The 21,084-nt window shown below is 33.8% G+C and overlaps 1 protein-coding gene across 2 annotated transcripts; it reads left to right on the forward strand.

The window, feature by feature from the left end:
* Positions 1-439: 439 nt before the first annotated feature.
* Positions 440-20,859, forward strand: LOC108345579 (tripeptidyl-peptidase 2). Of its 2 annotated transcripts, none has more exons than XM_017584187.2 (34): positions 440-834; positions 2,033-2,111; positions 2,210-2,283; positions 3,424-3,533; positions 3,638-3,718; positions 4,193-4,279; positions 4,618-4,760; positions 5,564-5,714; positions 5,793-5,915; positions 6,086-6,169; positions 6,271-6,458; positions 6,573-6,747; positions 6,845-6,966; positions 7,062-7,141; positions 7,624-7,682; positions 9,258-9,412; positions 11,974-12,152; positions 12,711-12,823; positions 12,889-13,059; positions 13,526-13,651; positions 13,769-13,869; positions 13,943-14,060; positions 14,515-14,594; positions 15,299-15,371; positions 15,832-15,917; positions 15,989-16,040; positions 16,117-16,251; positions 16,397-16,468; positions 17,139-17,231; positions 17,430-17,525; positions 17,675-17,773; positions 18,728-18,820; positions 19,449-19,685; positions 20,435-20,859. In XM_017584187.2, the coding sequence occupies exons 1-34, from the start codon at positions 630-632 to the stop codon at positions 20,591-20,593; spliced, it is 3,999 nt and encodes a 1,332-aa protein (XP_017439676.1). In that variant the 5' UTR covers positions 440-629; the 3' UTR covers positions 20,594-20,859. The 2 variants fall into 2 exon arrangements, with proteins under 2 accessions (XP_017439676.1, XP_017439678.1); XM_017584189.2 differs by having other exon boundaries at positions 19,482-19,685.
* The last annotated feature ends 225 nt before the right edge of the window (positions 20,860-21,084 follow it).

The following is a 21,084-nucleotide window of genomic DNA, read 5'->3' on the forward strand; positions in this document are numbered from 1 at the left end:
ATAAACTCGTATACAATATAAGTTTACTTTATTGTTATGGAATTCATCTTATTTTGTTCTATATATCTAACTGCCTTAATCTATTTTGTAAAAAGGTTTAATTTGGTTTACTTATTTAATGCCAAAAATATCGGTTCAGTTGAGATCACCATGGTTCTATTCTACCCACATAATAATTGAAAATGTAAAATTAACTTATTTATCCATTTCTCTTTTCAATTTGAAAAATTTCAACTTTTAATACTATTTTATTTATTAACTCTTAATTTTTTACTTTTCATGAGGGTGCTTATTGAGTTTCCACTGTATTACCACCGTAAATGTAACACTCAATAGAAATATATATATATATATACACACACACCCGTATACACGTTTCTGTATTGCACAAAACACGACCACGTCAGTTCTTCGTGCGAAATTACGGAAACACCCTCACTGTCTATTCGTCGTAACAAAACAAAACACCCAACACGCAATCCTCACTGTCATCACCATCTCCATTTTCATCACTCCCGAGGCTCTGGCTCTCATACAATACACTGATCGCTCTCGGATACTCCCACACACGAAGAGCTTCGAGCTTGGAGAGCTTCGCATCGAAACGCCGCCGTATCTTGCACAGGTCAATGCCGTGCTCTTCATCCACTTCCACCATCACCGGCGATAACAGCAGTAACAAGAATAGAGATGGTTCTTCCTCTCTGCGCGAGTTCAAGCTGAACGAATCCACTTTCCTAGCTTCGCTCATGCCTAAGAAGGAGATTGGCGTCGATCGTTTCCTCGACGCTCATCCTGAGTACGACGGTCGCGGCGCTCTCATCGCCATCTTCGGTACTCTTGCGCCGTTGACTTTCGCTCCACTATGCGTTCTTCGTCGATTTTTTTTATTGTTTTAAAATTCGGATGTTGAAATGTTTGGAAGTGAACAATCGGAAATAATCTCGAGTTGAGGACTGTATTTGAGAGTTCGAGTTAAAGTGTTGTGTGATTAGTATGTGTTATATTATATTGAAGTTTTGAGAGTGGAGCTAATAAAAACTAAGATGTGTTTCGGTTTTTTATTTTCGGATTAATTGTGTGTTTGGTTCTCATTTGTCGAGATTTGTCGTGGACTTGATGAAAATAAATTGAAGAAATGCTGAAATTATTGGAATTTGTTTGTTTTGGAATGGAAATGATTTGATTTAGCTATGTTCATTTCTGTGGTTTGGCTTTTGGTTATTGTTCCTCACGCACCTATATCGCTATGTCCTTAGGAGTTGAGGTGAAGGGAAGGTTAAATACTCTTTCTATCCTTCAGATATGTTCTTACCACGTACAATAGTCTCACATGACCCCATGTCGCTCCGGAACAATCATATAATGTTAGGATTCTATGTGTGATTTCGGTAGAATTGAGAATGTTGGACAACTTAGAAGAAAACGCATAAATCCATAGGTTATGGGTTGAAGTTGGTGTCTATCCTTTATATGGGTTTTACTTGATTCTCATTGCTACTGAATCTCAATTCCCTTGAAAGACCCACAGAGAATCCGTTGAAGACTGCAGACTGACGAGAGAACCTGTTTGGTAACTATGTTGGATTGGTAGGGCTAATGAAGTGTTTTTCAGTGCTTTAAGAATGTTTTCTTCGTAAGGAGTGTTGGTGATTAAGATTGTGTTGGGTCAGCATTTATATGTCGGGGATTTGTTGTCTTTGAATCTTTAGTTGGTTTTTTGCTTGGGTTTAGTGATGAAAATAAACGCTGTGTTCGTGTTTGCATAATTTCTATTTTGATAGTTTGGATCCACTTTTCTTGTTTTTTAATGGAAAGTGCGTTACTTCGATGTTCCGTCTAGACTGTAGAGTAATGAAAGTAACCTGCACTTTGTTTTTTTGTTGGCTCTGTGCCCATCTAATCCAGAAAGCCTTTTAGAATAATGATTATGTCGCTTGTATTGTTATTCATGCTTTTCTTATACTATGACTGCATTTGTTTACTCTATATATACCAGATTTGTTCAATAATTAGATTTGCATGTTTACAGATTCTGGTGTAGACCCAGCTGCTGATGGATTACAGACTACCTCAGATGGCAAGCCAAAAGTTCTCGATGTCATTGATTGGTAAACATAAAGTACTTTATGTTAGATTTTAGCTGATAATTCTTTTATTTCTGTACTGGTTTCTCAATACATATAGTGGTACTTTTTTGTTTCCTCAGCACAGGAAGTGGTGATACTGATACCTCAAAGGTGGTGAAGGCTGATGCTGACGGTCATATTGGTGGGGCTTCAGGTTAGTGTTTTTGGATGAAGCTAGACAATTATTACAGTGACTAGGTCATCCTGAAAGCAAATTTATACTCTTGATTACATATACATTAACGAAGTGATTTATAGGTATTGGAAGTCCCACATCGACTAGAAATAAGGTCATTTCATAGTTTATAAGTGGGTGCAAACCTCACCCTACAAGCCGGTTTTGTGGGGTTGAGTTAGGCTTAAAGTCTACTTCTAACATGATATTAGAGCCAGGTTAGAGCCTATCCTAGCGATATTTGTTGTTTGTTGGGCATATTGTTCCACCCGCTATCGGGCCGCTATCGGACCACCATTAATAATGTTTAATCCCACGCTCGAGATGTATATACCTCGGCGTGAGGGGGGTGTGTCGGAAGTCCCACATTGACTAGAGAGATAAGGTCATTTCATAGTTTATAAGTGGGTGCAAACCTTACTCTACAAGCTGGTTTTGTGGGGTTGAGTTAAGCTTAAAGTCCACTTCGAACAATAGGATACCCTAGTTAAGAGACAAAGTTCGAATACAATAGCCGGATTGTTTTTGATTTTGTTCTATTGACTCGGATTTTAGTTCTGTAAAATATTATTCTGAAACAGTTTTGAAGAAAATAGTAATCATAAAAATCTGTTTAGATAATTTTTTTCCCAGAGTAGTTATAGAATATCATGTTGTTAATTACAACCCTTCTGTTGATGAGGCAGTGTTCCATTTATTTTTATTATTTACAGGATAATAGTTTTTTGTATGCTTACAGAATAGTGATTTGAATACTATATTTGAACTGTTTTTTTTTCTTGGTTTTAAATTTCCTACCTTGTTATATTGTTTTAAAAAATTAAGATAAGTAAACACTTGTCTGTGATGTTTCATTGATTCTTTATTATTTCAGCCAAAAGACTCTTACTGAAAACAGAAACCAAACTTGCCTTAAAGTTTCCTCCTCCAACAAATCTGATGAAGCATTTTGTTTTTCTTGTTTTCTGTCTGCTTTTTTTTTGTGAATGCATGGATCTCCTACTCTGGTGCCTGTTTCTTCCCTTTTCTCTTTATTCAATTTTGTTACTCTAGGGAAATGAACCATTGAATTATTAAGCTCGTGTCTATGGTTCAATCTTCCTGAAAAATATTTTACAGGGGCATCATTGGTTATCAATACATCATGGAAGAATCCTTCTGGTGAATGGCATGTGGGCTATAAATTGGTTTATGAGCTATTCACGGACTCTTTGACTTCTCGTTTGAAGGTTGTATTGCAGTTTTATGAAATATTTTAGTTTCTCTTTAGGCTTCATGCCTCTGGTTATAAAATCTAATTTCTGTTTTCTTCTTTTGAATTTTCTATTGGCAGAAAGAAAGAAAGAAAAAATGGGATGAGAAAAACCAGGAGGAAATTGCTAAGGCTGTAAAACAACTTGCTGACTTTGATCAGGTTCATTGGAAATTTTATTGATTCTTACCAGGACTGTAGAACCTTTAATTACGTATAATATACTTATAAGACTTAAACATTTTGTTTAGTAGGCATGGCATATTGTAGGGGCAAGCTGTTTACATCTTCTCTTTTTGTTATTGCACCTTCCTACTTGTGTCACATTGATACATTAATAAGTACTGCATTGGTGTATTCTCTTACCGTTTCTACTGGAAGTACTCAACAGTAGTGCCTCTGTGTGCCATTGTCTATTATGAACAGATGATGCTTTATTTTTTTCCTTCTGGATGCTCATTTAATGATTGAAATCTGTTGAGTGGCTGCTGTTTTTTTTTTAATTACTAGATGATTTTATAGATGATACTGTTAATTTTATGGATAGCTATCTTGCTACGCTAGATATGATGTGTTTGTTTTATTTTTGCATATCCTTCTGTTTCTATATAACTCAAACCATGATACATTTTCTAGCAACACATCAAGGTAGAGGATGTACTTCTTAAAAGGGCCCGGGAAGATATCCAGAATAGACTTGATATTCTGAGAAAGCAATCTGAGGTGAGTGCTGAACACGTAATCTTTCTTGTTACTCTTTGGTAATCTGCCTTTTCCTGTGCTTGAAATAGAAAATAAATTATTGATTTGATTTTAAAGTGTTATAGGACATTCATAAGTGGTGGAATGAGGATGATACAATGATTGTTACTGTATGAAATGATATTGGATAAATCTTTTTCACCCTGCTCACACATAATGAAACTCTTGTTGTTCTCTATCTCGCTTGTCTACTAAAATTAAGAGAAACGTTTATACTTGTATTGTATTTGTGCTCCCATCACGATTTTTGTCAATTGAAATTCCTGGATTTGAAAAGGTGATGCTGTTTCCTGTTTTAGAGCTATGATGATAGAGGGCCTGTCATAGATGCTGTTGTCTGGCATGATGGAGAGGTTTGGAGGGTTGCCCTTGACACACAGAGTCTGGAGGATGATCCAAATAGTGGAAAGCTTGTTGATTTTGTGCCTTTAACTAATTATAGGTACATATAGTTCCCAGTGTTAATATTTATTATAAATCTTAACCTTAGTTGTGTTAATATTTATTATAATATAAATCTTAATCTTAGTTGATAGCTTTTGTCTGGAGATGTCTCATGAAATTGGAAGACACTTTTTTTGGCAACAAATTTCCTACCATAAAGGACCTTCAGTTTGATTGTCACTACATGCGGCCCTTGGTTTGGGAACCTTGTTCTATTGATTCCAACCTTGATTTCCTGATATATTTCTACTACAACAAAGTGCTACTACAAATGTTGTATATATGAAAAAATGATGTCATCCTTTAAGTATATAGTAAAATGTGAAATGAGTTGATGAATGGGATTGAAGTTTCCATGTTCTGTTGTGTTTTTGGAAATTTATTTTGAAACAGTTTGACCTTTTGACTTTTATGTGATCATATTAAAACTTTTTTTTTTAATTTTTTACATTGAAACAGTTTAGATTCCATTCTGCAAACAGTGCTTCTAAATCTATTTGGTTCTTCTTTTGGGGTTTATAGATGTTTTACTGGTTTATGTCCTACAGAAAAAAAATGTCAAATAGACATTTTTCCTAGAAACTAAAAAAGGAGCAACTTAACAAGTGAATTGGAAGAGCTTGGTTTCCACCTTGACTATAATTAAGATGTTCTTGAATTAATTTTCTATGTCATGAAAGAAAATAAACTTTTGCTGTTTATCTATTGAAGCAATTATTTGCATTTTTGTTTCTATTAAGTAGGGTACACATTGAATTCATATATGGTTCCAATGCTAATTGTGACCGCCCATTCTTTCAGGATAGAGAGGAAGTATGGTGTCTTCAGCAAATTAGATGCTTGTACTTTTGTTGTTAATGTCTATAATGATGGGAATGTTTTGAGTATCGTAACAGACAGTTCTCCACATGCCACCCATGTTGCTGGTATAGCTACTGCCTTCCACCCAAAGGTACAGATATATAATTTTATCCACATAGAGCAATATTCTTATGAAAAATAGCCTTTTGATATACAATATTGCTTTCAGGAGCCCTTGTTGAATGGAGTTGCACCTGGCGCACAAATAATATCTTGTAAAATTGGGGATTCTCGCTTAGGTTCAATGGAAACAGGAACTGGTTTAACTCGCGCACTGATAGCTGCTGTGGAGGTGCTTCAAAAGTTTCCTTCTTTAGCTGATTATCCTGGATATTCTGACAAGAGAAATATGATTTGCCTTTGATTTTTGTGTGTTTGATGAACTGAGTTTGTTTTTTGGATGTTATAACATCTTGCACAAAGAAGAGTTTTAATGATGGGCGTTCTACATTTCCTTTTCAGCATAAGTGTGACCTTATCAACATGAGTTATGGTGAAGGAACATTACTACCAGACTATGGGCGCTTTGTTGACCTTGTGAATGAAGTATTTTCTTAGACTTGTGATTTTAGTTGGGCACTTATATCATTTGCATGTCACTTTCGTATTTTCTTAAGTATTTGATATTCTTGTTGATTTACTTGTAGGTTGTGAACAAGCATCGTTTGATATTTGTGAGCAGTGCTGGTAACAGTGGACCAGGATTGAGCACTGTTGGTGCACCTGGTGGTACTTCCTCAAGTATCATAGGTGTTGGCGCGTATGTATCTCCTGCTATGGCTGCTGGTGCTCATTGTGTTGTTGAGCCTCCTTCTGATGGGCTTGAATACACTTGGTAAATTTGCTTCCCTGAAATCTTCCTAATTAGATGACTTCTTATATCCTTCATCTTTACTGCTGTTACTTATTATTTACTGTCATTATCATTGCATATTTTTGATGGATACAGGTCTAGTAGAGGACCAACAGCTGATGGAGACCTTGGTGTTTGTGTGAGTGCTCCGGGTGGTGCTGTTGCTCCTGTTCCCACTTGGACTCTGCAACGGCGTATGCTCATGAATGGGACATCAATGGCATCACCTTCAGCCTGTGGAGGAATTGCTTTGGTCATAAGTGCAATGAAGGTTCTTGCATGTGGTTCTTTTGTAGCTTTTCTTATGTAGTTGTCTTTATTTGCACATGTATCTCTAGTTTTTCTAATGTGAATCGATCTGCACGCAGGCTGAGGGAATTCCTGTGAGTCCATACAGTGTGAGGATAGCACTTGAAAATACTGCAGTCCCCATAGGTGATTCACCTGAGGATAAATTATCCACTGGACAAGGGCTTATGCAAGTTGACAAGTTAAGTAATTTGCCCAGTTTTTACTTCAATGACCATTTTAGTAAAATGGTAGTTATTTGACATTTATTGACTTCAATCATATACTCCTTGACAGGGCTTTTGAATATATACAGAAGTGTCAAAATGTTCCATGTGTTTGGTATCAAATAAAAATCCAGCAATCTGGAAAAACTAGTGAGTCTTTATCATTACATTTTACCTTCTCCTTATTTGACCAGATAAGGGAAATATATTATCTTTCCCTTATATTTGTGACTGTAGAAAGTGTAGTATGTCATTAAGTGAAGTAGCCTAACAAGATATATATAAGCTTCGTTCCAAGACTTGAGGCAGGTGATGTGGCCAATGCGTGGCACATTAAATGATATCAAATCTGAGTTCAATTGTCATTCTTTTAATAAGAGTATGGGGCCTAGCCTACCATGTGTGACTAAGGGTTCTCATGTGAGGGGTGTGTTAAACATAGAATCATTCACATGCTTTCACCTAATAGATTGTTGGTTCATGCCCATGGATAAATAATCTAATTACTTGATGCACTATTAGGATTATAAAAAATTGAAATGAAATTAAGAAGTTTAAATGAAACTTGGCTTTGGAGGAAAAGCTAGATGGTAGACAAATATCTGATACTTTCGTATGATTACTGTTGGCAGATCCTTCATCAAGGGGCATCTACCTAAGGGAGGCTAGTGCTTGCATGCAATCTACCGAGGTGAGATCATTGATAAATTTGTAGTGCATCACTGCATTGTTGATTACAATGATTGAGTCAGATCTTTTGAAAGTTGTAAAGTGAAATTAAAGACGGGAAAACCAATTACTGATGATTTGTACATCCAATATTGGTTAACTGATACAGGAATTGTACCAATGATGAGAAATTGAAGAGTTAACAATGCTACTGTACTAGTTAACGTCCTTGATAAGATGAAAATGAAATAACAAATTAGGGTCAGTGGCTTGTCTGTTGGTAAAAAGTTGATGATGAATTGTACGTTTAATTCCCTTGAGTTTTTTTTTCTTTTTTTGTTTAAATTTATTTTTTAATACAATTCCACAATATGTTGCTATCAATTTCTTATTAAAAAATGTATTAAGTTTTCAAAGTTGTTTTCACAGCTAATAGTCTTTTTTCAGAAACAGAAAGTAGAAACACTAGGGACATGTCTTGTTATTCTCTTTCTGTTTTCTTCAAGTCTGGATACAGACTTATTAACAAATGTTAGAAAGTTCAGAATTGTTTTTGAAAACAATAATAATGACCTATCAGTTTTTACAGTTGTCAATAATTTAATAATTCTAATTCCTAATTTGTACACCCTACATTTCGCAGTCTAATCATATATGCAGCATATAAATAGGAAACATTAATGAGAACAATGTTATAACATGCAGTGTGCATAAATGTTAGCTTAATCTTTTTTCTCAAACAAGGCTATTGCAATGCTTTCAATTTGTATGTGTATTTGGTATATTTTGTTTGGAGAAAAACATGCTAGGAGCTTTACTGTATTCCTTTGGTATATTTGTTGTCTCTAGGTCATCTAGCATGAAATAGGTTTTCTACATTCTTTTTGGGGTTCTGCTCATGTTTTTTTTGGGTTGTTGCCATCTGATCTAGGAAAGATTGACAAGTCGAGTTGCATGTTGTATTGCATGTTTCTTGTTCTTATGTTTTCCTTCTCCCCACCCCCTTTTATTCTGGTTTTGATTTTGTTAGTTCTTAGGATTTCACATCTTGTGCTTGTAGTTTTCTGTCATAATAAATTTTTCTTTTTCAACCTAACTCTTCTTGAACAAACTGGCGGTTGACTTTTAAGTGTTCAATTCTTTTTCCATGACACATGGGGTTTGAGGCAATGGCAATGTTAACTTCATTATCAAACCCAAGTTTCATACAGAGGGTCCATGAATGCAATCTCATCAAGTAGGTGGTTATTAGTCTGGGATAGTGGTGCATAGGAGTTGACCTCCAAAATAATTTGTGGTATAATTCTGAAAAGTGATACATTATTTAATTGTTTTGTTGAATATCAAATTAACAGCAAAATACCAAACATAATTATCACCCAATTAATTTGGCTGACTTTCCGTGGAATAAGTTTTTTGACTGATATATTATATCCTCCAACTTTTTCAAATGTCTTCGCTTGTCATTTCTACTTCTTAAGGCATTTCTACTTCTTAAAAATTCTTAATATTCTCCTCAGCTACTTGTAAGTTTTACTGCTGGTCCTCTGATTTCAGTTAGTAATTGTTTAAAACTTTTGGTTGAACATATTCACAGTGGACAGTGCAAGTTAATCCAAATTTTCATGAAGATGCTGACAACTTAAACGATTTGGTTCCATTTGAGGAGTACATTGAATTGCATTCTACAGAAGAAACAGTTGTGAAGTCCCCTGACTATCTTTTACTCACTCATAATGGTCGCACCTTCAAGTTAGTGTCCTCTACTTTGCCATTATTTTCTTTTGTTTGCATATATTGCCATAATTTTACGTAATTTTGCATTGAATGTATTGATAGAATGGTCTTTGCTCTTGTCTTCTGTTTTTGGTGATAAACAGAAATTAATACACTCCTGATTTTTGTTATTTCAATATTAATATAATTTCTGAGATATGTATTGATGTTTCTGTTGATCAAATTGATTCAGTTCTGTGTCTTTAGCTTTGTGTTAATATCTAAATTATGTACAGCTTTTCCATAATGAAGTTATGAGCAAAGGTTTTTGAACAGGATGTAAACACCTTTCTTTCTCTTGGTTTATCTCTATGCTAATAATTTGATGTATGGATTTTTTGAGGAATTGGAATGATTTTCTTTACCTTGCTTGTGTTCTGTCAATCCTTCCTGCTCGAGTGGAAACACTTCCTTTGCATTTGTGAAGCAATTGTGTTTTTGTTATCATAATTTTGTTCACGGCATGATGCTTAATCAATATCAAATATAACTGTTGAATATAGTGAAAAACTATATATTAGATTAATCTCCCTTGTGTTAAATACACACATAGGGTTCTCTATTTATAATAGAAGAAATATGGGCTAAGCCCAAAATACAAATGAGAAATAATAACAAACTAACTAAAAGATATAATATATCTAACAATAACCATGTACAACTTTACTTGTATAATAATTTTCAAGTGGTCACATTGCTGCCTTGCACAACCTTGTGATTTTCATCTAACCTGGATGACCACAAGCTCATCCAAATAATGTGAGCTTCAAAGATCAATAGCTGACACCCAACTAACTTGCGAGTGAAAACAGACGCCTTAAAATTTCCTACGATTTTAACGATAGAAGTGTTAGCAGCACATTCTAACTAACTAGTATTGGTTGAAAATTTATTAGAAACTATAAAACTATAAGTGGGGTTTCGTAAAATACAATGTGATAGGCACACAATTTTGTGATTTTCAATAAGTTTCAGTCAATTATAAGTTTGTTGCGAGCATTCCTCTTTCAGAAACATTTCATTGATTTTATACCTTTTCCAAAATAGTGGTACACTTCTAAAAGTACCAGCTTATTGAACTTCTAAAATGTTAGTGCAACCTAAATATTGAAGTTTCCCATGTGAACATTGTTGAAAGAGAGAGACATAGATGGAAGAGATGCTGAAAATTTTGTATTACTAAACAAAAAAAGTTCCACTTTCTATACGCAGATGGCAATAAATATGATATACTTATAAATCATATTCTAATAAGGTATTCCTGTAACAATAAAGATCTAATTAAATAAGAAAGATATTAAAAATGTAGTAAATTCTTAAGAGACATGTTAAAAGAATTAGTACAAAACAATTCGTGGAAGGTGGTACTTTTTGGTACCATGTTGAGAAGAGAGAAACCAAGACAAAATATGATGAATTCTGTGAGGTCTATAAACTCGAGTTTTCTTATTATAACAGAGAAGGGATATCATAACAAGGAACACAATTAATATATAACAATGTGAAATATTTGCAAGATATTTCTTTATCAAACCATATCATATCTACCTATTTAATGTATTAAATCATATCTTCAACATAATCAAATCATATCTTATAGAATCCCCCTCAAGTTGATGTATATGTATCAAATGAGACCTCGAGGACTTAGTAAACTTGTCGGCTAATTAGTTGCTAGAGCTGACAAAATAAATAATGGCAAAATTAGTAGATATTTCCTGGACATGACTTTCTCTAGGTCAAAGTGACAATCAATCTTCAATAAGTTTTGTCCTTTCAAATCATATTTTTAACACTCTCCTTAAGTTGGAACATATGTATTGAGTCAAAACATATTAAAAATAGTTAGAGGGCATGAAGAATATTGGAGAATGAAAATGCATAGTTAACATGTTGATTACCATAAAGCAAAAAGGGCTCATAGGTTGCAGCAACAACTGGAAAGCAAAAATGACCAAAAGATCACAGCATTTGCCTAAAAGGAAAAATATTCTCTAGACACGGTGATTGCCAAAAAGCAAAGGAAAAAAAAGCACTGAGAACACATTTGTTGATAGAGAGAGAAAATGTTTAAATGTTAAAACCTTGTTAGGATAGACTCTATTATCTTCTTAGAAACTATATTTAATCCTCTAAATTTAATTCTACAAAATCAGGTAACTTTTGCCTATTAAAAGATATCCACAATTTGTGCGAACTTGACGTAGAAGTTACTAGTTTCTACGTAGTATAATTGGCACAGGACAAGCAATGCATGAGTGTTTTAATGGAAAATAATAATTATTTTTTAATTAAAAAGGTCTAAGGTCTAACCAAACAATAGAAATTCAATTGAAACTATAGAATTAGCCGTCTGTTAAAAGTAGTTTACAACAACTTCAAAAAGACAACATCATAGTTACAACGTCATCCTGAAGGAAAATTCACTATGTTGAACTAGAATAGAATTAGGACAGATATTTGACTTAGTTTTTGCTAAATAATGTTAATTTGTTGTTCCATTTTCTTAATGAAAATTTGTTTTCTCCTGTTTCCAGTGTAGTGGTCGATCCTTCCAATCTTTCTGATGGTCTTCATTATTTTGAGGTCTATGGTATTGACTACAAAGCTCCATGGCGTGGTCCTCTTTTCAGAATTCCAATCACGATAACAAAGCCTAAGGCTGTAACTAACCTGCCTCCACAAATTTCTTTTTCAAAGATGTTATTCCAGCCAGGTGGGCATTTGTTGATCAAATTTATCTTCATCCTTCTTTTCGTTGGTGTCCTACTAAGGTTTCAAATCTGGGATCTACATGCATGTAACGTGTTATAATTATAAAAATAAAATAAGGAGTGGATCCTATATAATAAGAAATATCTAGATTATATATGTATTATTACGAATATTTTTATTTAGTCTCTTATCATGCATTTGTTATTAGAGGATATTAAATTTCCACTATTTACTGTATTGATTCCTTTTTCTCAATGTAAATAAAGCACCCATGTTATGTCAGAAACACACAGATTCAGTTGAATGTTTCTCTCTTCCCTAGAGTTTAACATAATGCATAGCCACCAGTGGGCGAGAGTTAGGAATGAGATGCTCCTATTTATTTGGTTAGACTTCTCTTATATAGATCTTATTCATATTTGGGTGAGTGCTAGTGTAGCAGGAGGGTCATACACAATGGCCTAGTCCATATACTAATCCTAGACGAAAAAATGAAGTGCATATACTTAAGGAGTTTAAAACTTTCAGATATTTGCTTTTTTGTTTCTCGCTTTACTAGGTCATATAGAAAGAAGATACATCGAAGTGCCGCATGGTGCAACTTGGGCTGAAGCAACAATGAAAACATCAGATTTCGACACAGCAAGAAGATTTTATGTGGATGCTGTTCAGGTATGACTTGTGGCTTGAAACTTTGTCAGATTATGGTAATCTTGTTGACACATATTCTATACCAGCTGTGCCCACTGCAAAGACCTTTGAAATGGGAGAGTGCTGTAACTTTTCCTTCTCCTGCTGCGAAAAGCTTTGCGTTTAGGGTAGTAAGTGGTCAGACATTGGAACTAGTCATTTCTCAGTTTTGGTCAAGTGGCATAGGGAGTCATGAGACTGCGAGTGTGGATTTTGAGGTAATAGAAACCACTCTCTGATATTTGGATAGACTGCTGTTTCTTTTTTGACAAAATGAGAAATCTTCTACATTTTGAATTGTGTGGAACATGATGATTTTTCCTATTACTTTTGGTAGTTGATGTTAGATGCATTTCAGTTCTTTTATATCTCCTTGTTTGTATTGTGCGATGATGGTTGATAATTTTTCATCTATACAACAAATCAGGAATCTTAACTAACATCTGTTAAAAGGTGAAGGCTGTTGAAATATCTCATGAATAAACATGATTTTTTTCCTTCGTCTTGATACAGTATCTCTTTTGTTGCCCTTTCATATATTGAAGTCTATGAAAGCATAATTGGATCTCTTTCCATGAATGATTTGTTTGGGCTTCATGTGTGATTTCTTTTATAAAGTGGGATATGGTGAGTTATTTCGTTCTGCACTGAAGATACAATTCTATTGTCTACACTAAATTCCAGGTTGTGTTTCACGGGATAAAAGTCAATCAGGATGTTATCCTTGATGGTAGTGATGCACCAGTTAGGATTGACACTGAAACACTACTGGTATCTGAGGAACTTGCACCTGTGGCAATTCTGAACAAGGTTATCTTTTTAAAGCTACTTTTCTGTCCTTATATTTATAATATCCTGTTATGCTATGTTGTTGATTTGAAATACAAATTAGATTTACTTGTTTCCGAATGTGTACTAAATTTTCAGATTAGGCTGCCATATCGACCAGTAGATTCTAAGATTAGTGCACTTTCAACAGATCGTGACAAACTTCCTTCTGGACAGCAGATACTGGCACTGACTTTGACGTGAGCTATAAATTTTGTGTCATTTGTCTTTAGATAACGTGGATGGCCTTTTCTCAGTATCCTGATTTTGCAGCTACAAGATCAAATTGGAAGATGGAGCTCAAATAAAACCTCACGTACCATTGTTAAATGACCGGATATATGACACTAAATTTGAGTCCCAATTTTACATGATTTCTGACTCAAACAAGGTATATTATACCTTCTAGAAAGTATAAATTGTTTAGGTTAGATATTCTTTTGCTCATTATTATGAAAAATAAGATGCATTTAGCTTGGGTTCTTATATAGAAATTATGAGTTTTAATTTTTGCAATTTTTTTGGGACTAATTACTATTTACTAATAGTCAGGTTGTAAAGTAGTGGGACTTATAACCTATTGGGTGAGAATGCCAGTGTAAGCCTGTAATGGGCTTTGCCAGATGATATTTGATATTTTTGGCGTATTCCAACATCTTTTCTATTTGGGTAGCACTTTCACATGTTTGGAAATACTTTTCTCCAAGGAAATTATCGCATATTTCTTTTAGCTCCCAGAGAAAGCTGGGAAAAAAAATAAAATGTCCATTTCTCTAAAATCACATATACCATGTCTGTTTATGATATATTTTATATTTCGTGCTTTATCTGTTTATGATTTGTAGCGTATATATTCAAGTGGAGATGTCTATCCAAGTTCTTCTAATCTTCCCAAAGGAGAGTATACTTTACAGTTATATTTGAGGTACATGCCTTTTCTTAGCATAAACCTGGGATGAGAGTGCACAAACTTATTAATAGTATTAGTTCACTACTAGCATTCATCCGCCACTAATGAATTGAAATATATTTCAAAATTTACAAAGTCAAGTAATGCCCTTAAATATATTTCAATTCATTGGTAGCGGATGAATTCTAGTAATGAACTAATACTGTTAAGATAACTTGAAAGGTTGATTTATTTATTATACTTCTAATAAGAAAGCTAGCATAGCACAATTTGAATGTTTCTTGATTCATAAAATATTTATGCATAAAAGATCATTCAACTTAGTCCCTTACTGATAGAATACCAGTTGAGCAGAATTCTTAAATCACACAAAATACATACAATACAGCTGTATTTACTATGCGAAGTATGAGGAGACAAAACAGCCACTTTTATCTATATTCCCCCTTATACATACTTTTAATAGCATTGGACTTCTCCTTACTTTGTCGTAAATTGTCAACATAACGGTTATATTGAACATATTCTAACAATATATAGCTGCTATGATACTTATGATTAAACCTAATCTAATAATAAATTAGCTCCTATTTTCTACCATTAACTGCCAAAATGAGAGTTATCATTACACTTGTATCTAATAAAACATTAGTTCTCACGATTGTTCTCATTGGTTCCCGTCACTTGCATTTATAATAGTTCATAATTATTTGTTTCAGGCATGACAATGTGCAGATTTTGGAAAAGATGAGGCACTTGGTGTTATTCATTGAGCGAAATTTGGAAGAGAAGGTAGTTTATCATATCAATTTTAAGTATTTCACAAATGAACAATTGTTACTGAAGTCTAGAAGAGCTTTTCAACTATGATTGAAGGTTTTTGAAGTAGCTTTGAGAATGTAACTCATGGTAAAATTGGGGTCGAGGCACCATAAATCTTATCGAGGGTAGAGTTTTGAAAATATTACTAAATGGTATTTTATTAAATCACGTGGCAGCTGTCTTACACAAATCAGATGATGTGTTGGGTTAGACGTGTCCAAATTGAAGAAGCTTTTGCCTGGATTCTCGAAGTTTTATAATTCTCCAAATGTTTGACACTTGTGTTTGAAAATAATTTGTTTGTAGATGCCTTTATCAAAGAGTGCTTCTGCTGTCTAGCCGTAAATAATTCCATATGGACCACTAGAATTTAGATTAAGTATTCTTTCTATCTGTTGACTGATTTTCTTTTTTGTTTTGATTGTTTTAGGATGTAATTCGGTTAAGCTTTTTCTCTCAACCTGATGGCCCACTGATGGGGAATGGTTCCTTTAAGTCCTCATCACTAGTTCCAGGGTATGTGAGTAGGTTTGTAGCCTTGGTTTAAATTTCTTCGTGTAATTGTGTTGACTTTTGCTTATTGGCAGTATAAAAGAAGGGCTGTATATTGGTCCACCACAAAAAGAAAAACTTCCCAAGGTACATTGTTATCCCCTGTCAACATTTCAGATATTGCTACTGACAGTATATAACGGTGTTTGTAAAATTTCTGCAGAATTCTCCACCCGGATCTGTATTGCTAGGGACAATTTCATATGGGAAGCTATCATTTGCTGGTCAGGGAGAAAATACAAATCCTGAAAAGCACCCTGCTTCATATACAATTTCTTATATAGTTCCCCCAAATAAGGTCACTCTCTGCCTTATAAAATTACTTTCACATCCCATACTCATAACTACTATTTGAGCAAGCATTGAACTGTGCTGTTGTTGCATCAACTATCATATCATATGTAACTAAGGCTAATGTCTAATTACATGTTTTCTTTTGAAAGATTGACGAGGACAAGGGAAAAGGTTCTTCCTTATCTTCCAAGAAGAATGTTACAGAACGCTTAAACGAAGAGGTACTATGAAAAGTCATACATTAGCAGAAGAACTTCCTTTGGTTATTTGTTTTCTGTTTTTACTTAAGGTTCAATTCATGCTCATTTTTGCATAACTTTTCTTAAGGAAATTGTGTTCTATTCGATATTTGCACCTTATAAAAATTCAGCATTTGAAATATTAGTAAATGGATGTGAACGAGGAATTCCCAGAGTTTCTTGTAGAACTGAAGTTTACTATTACGCCTATGACTGACTATTTTATCACTGAAGTTCACCTTTCTTGATTCAAATCAATGCCACTTTATGGAATATTTTCTACTTGTTGATACTGTGTTTGAAAGCTCGTATTTTAGAATATTCCATTATCTTAAATATTAAATTATAAATTGGTTATTCACCCAGTTTATTTAATAATTATAAAAGAGAAAAATCTTGACTGAAATGAGTGAATGATGTATACACTTCTTTCTTTTATGGTCAAGTGATGATAGCATTTAAATGCCTTTACCATTTAAGTGGATCATGTATTTATATTGTATATTATACAAGTTATGAAGCAGATGATTGTAAAAATCCTTTGTACTTTAATTATGCCTCAAATACGATGGAATGTTGTATATTCTCTTTTAAAGACTTTAGAATGTTTATCTCATGTTTTGGTGGTTCTTTAATTTTACTTGTCCATCAGGTAAGAGATACTAAAATAAAAGTTCTAGCAAGCTTAAAACAAGAAACTTGTGAAGAGCGCTCGGAGTGGAAAGAGCTATCTGCCTTGCTCAAAGTCAGTACATACAATTTTGTCCAAATTTGTGTTTTGCCTTCATTTTATTTTTGTAGTCCGACAGTAATTGGATTATATTCTTTTGCAAGATTTTTTTTCTCCTTTATGTTTTTCAAATTGTAATTGTCTCTATATTTTCTGATAAATTTAATCAGTTTTCCATTAACTAGTACATGAATATGTTATGTTTCCTTGCAGTCAGAATATCCAAAGTACACACCATTACTTGCAACCATTTTGGAAGGTCTAGTTTCTAGGACTAATGTCAAAGACAAAATTAATCATGATGAAGAGGTACTTGACTCTGTCAGTTCACAATCCCATCCTTACTACCTTAATTATCTTAGTAATGGTTTGAATCCTAATGGACTTAAATGGAAAAATTATCCTATTGAAGTTTGTGCTGTTGTCAATAAAATTAAAAATATGATTGCAATTTTCAGGTGATTGGTGCTGCCAATGAGGTGATTGACAGTATTGACAGAGAAGAGCTGGCAAAATTTTTTGCACTAAAAAATGATCCTGAAGAGGAAGAAGCAGAGGTTCACAATCTTGTCTTCCATAATTGTTATTTCCATCGCCCATTTTGAAATGGTTACTAAAGAATAGAAGATAGGCAGAAATCCTGTATATTATTGCATGCATATAATCTATTAATACAATAAGGACAGTAAATTAAGGGAGCAATTACAGGTCTCAATGAACTAATTGTAGCCCATCAGCTAATTACAGTATCTTGAGGACAGTTGTCCTACAATTATTAACGTGTGCTAAATATGTTCTGAAACCAACAATTATTAACGTGTGCTAAATCCTTCAGTTACACTGGGTTATATTTGATGGAACTGCAAAATACTCTTATGTATGTTAACTGTTTAATTTAGTATGGATATATAATTAGATATAAAATGTGTACATACTCAGAAGTTCTCAAATAGTATGGTATGGGGACTCTGTTGAAAAGACTCAAATAGTTACATTTCTGTAGATTACTTTAAACGCAAACATTGTATAAATTATTGTGGTGTAATTTCTATACAGTGATGGAATCAAATGTTAACATTGTTCTTTACCAAATTTATTATGGATGTTTATTCTATCTATGTTCATAAATAAATTCTGCACTACCTTCACTCTGCATTGTGGTACTGAAGAATACATTTCAAGAGAGGTTTCAGTGAATGCTGGTGGGAAGTTTATTCTATCTATGTTGATAAATAAATTCTTCACTACTTTCACTCTGCATTGTGGTACTGAAGCTACATTTCAAGAGAGGGTTCTGTGAATGCTCGAGTGCACATAGCACTCAGCATGCTGATATTTGCATGCATGAACAAAAATAATATAGCTTATATTTACAAGCAGAAGAACTGGCTTATTTTCTAATAGCCAATGCTTGATAAAGTCCTATTGTTCCCTAAGTATATATATTATCATTTCCATCAGTGCCTATTTGCAACTTGTTGGCATTTAATGATCTTTCATTCTCGCTGCAGAATATCAGAAAAAAGATGGAGTTAACCCGAGACCAATTGGCAGAGGCACTGTACCAAAAGGGGCTTGCACTGGCAGAGATTGAGTCTTTAAAGGTTTGTGCTTCTTTATTATTTTTTTCTGTTCAGACTCTTTAAAGAAATTATTGTACATTTTCATAAAAAATTTGAATACATGCTAAACTAAGTGAAGAAACATGCAGATATTATAATAGAAGTCTGTTTTATTTGTCACGTTAGGCTAATAGAGAGGTTGTTTTATTTTATCCCAGTAGCTATTTGAAGAAATAGTGCTATCTTGTACAATAATTGAAATTATACCCAAGAATAGGAAATATCCTGTAATGTGAGGTGACAACTTCAGTATTTTTCTTTTGTGCGTATCAAATATTGAGATATCCAGTTGTATTTCCGTGTCACCCCATCATATTAATGAATAGGACATTATGGTAGAATAAAATGATTAAATCCCATTGAATGTCTATGTAAAACTTTTCACTTACTGTGGATACGAGTTAAATTCATTATCTTATGTGAAACTACAATTCTCATGGGCATGATATTTATGGGATTTTATTACCCGCATTTTCACATACAGTCTCCTTGGTAAGGTTACGTTGAGTCATCCGCACTATTTTTGTGATGAAAATGTGGAGACCCTCCTTAAATGTGTCAGTTCCATTATGATAATGGTAACATTTAATTATTTTTTTACCAATAAAAGTTGGCAGACTTGACTTGGTGTATATTGTCAAAGGACGGAGATAAGTCCCCAACTTCGGCTGCAACAGAGGGGGCAAAAGGAGGCTTGGACAAAAAACAATCTACAGATGATCGCAGAGATTTGTTTGAAGAGAATTTTAAAGAACTGAAGAAATGGGTTGATGTGAAGTCAGCTAAATATGGAATCCTCTTAGTAACACGAGAGAGGCGAGCTCAAAGGCTTGGGACAGCATTGAAGGTATTTATTTTTTGCAAGTCTTGCATTGGTTGCTGCATGTAACTAACTAATAATATCTTATGGCACTGTGTCTACTTGGGTACGACACCCGGCCCTATTCTTTGATCCTAGGTGAGATTTATTAAGTAGTCTGTCACGTATCATCAATATTTTAAGACTGAACTAATTGTCGAATTAGCAAAGGGACATCAATGGTTTAACCATAGTTAAACTAGTGCAATATAAATATTTTTAATTTTATTATATATTACAGTAATAAACTAATATATTAATAAAGGAATACTCATTTATATTTAATCATGAACAGGAATCATACCTTAAAATGAGTTCAAACATGTTTTAAAGCCATATTAGCCAGTCCTTTGAAAAAAAATAGCTAAAAACTGGAAAGAATGTCTCCTGGTTTTATGGACGATATCCTTTGAAAAGAAAAAAATTAAAGTTCAAAAGGAAGTCGTCTGGTTTTGTGGTATGAATCGGACACTCAAGAGAGTCAGTTTTTAGATCTTGGGTGAAATTGACTGGTATGATCGGTCCTTTTCATCATTGCGTATTGTAATTAATGATTCATAGTCACACAATTTAATGAGATAGGTGATTATAATTTATAATTAGGCAATCTATAATCATGAAGGAACTCTTGCGTGTCTTCAATGCAAGTGTGGTTTTATTTTGTTGATCATAGGTTATAAGTGTAAAGGGTTAGGTAAATCACCAACAGCTTCTGAAGTTCTTGTCCCTCGATTCAGGTACTGTGTGACATAATTCAAGATGATGCAGAGCCTGCCAAAAAGAAATTCTACGATCTGAAACTGTCTTTGCTTGATGAGATTGGATGGACACATTTAGCTACATACGAGAGACAGTGGATGCATGTGCGTTTCCCTCCAAGCTTGCCTCTTTTCTAGGACAGCAGTGTTAGGAGTTTGGAACTTTGTCCTTTCCCGCATTATTTAGCATTTAAGGATAATTTATGTAAAATTACTCCTTTTACTGTGTGACCTATCCTTTTTCTTTTTGTGGCCATGTGGACATTGGGTATTTCAAACATGACATGGGAGCTTTGCCATTTAAGTTTATTGCCATGCCTTCAGTGTGACTGCCGCCACATCAAAGGTACCACAGATCCCATTTACTTGTAATAACTAAATAAAGAGCTTCTGCATTTCCTGTTGATTTTGTTTCCTGTCCCTTTTTTCTTTTCAATTTGGAATCTAGAGGATCTAAAGTGAGTCTTATAACTATAGAGTAGTTTACTTGGAGAGTATTTATATCTTCACCTTTGTAGTTATTTTTACCTTGTTATAAAATTAAATTATTTAAATTTATTATCTTAAATCCTTTAATTTTATCTTCTTTATAATTGAAGTTTTATTTCTATTATTCCTATTTTTTATAA

This window comes from Vigna angularis, chromosome 8 (genome assembly GCF_016808095.1).
Source record: "Vigna angularis cultivar LongXiaoDou No.4 chromosome 8, ASM1680809v1, whole genome shotgun sequence".
NCBI lineage: Eukaryota > Viridiplantae > Streptophyta > Magnoliopsida > Fabales > Fabaceae > Vigna > Vigna angularis.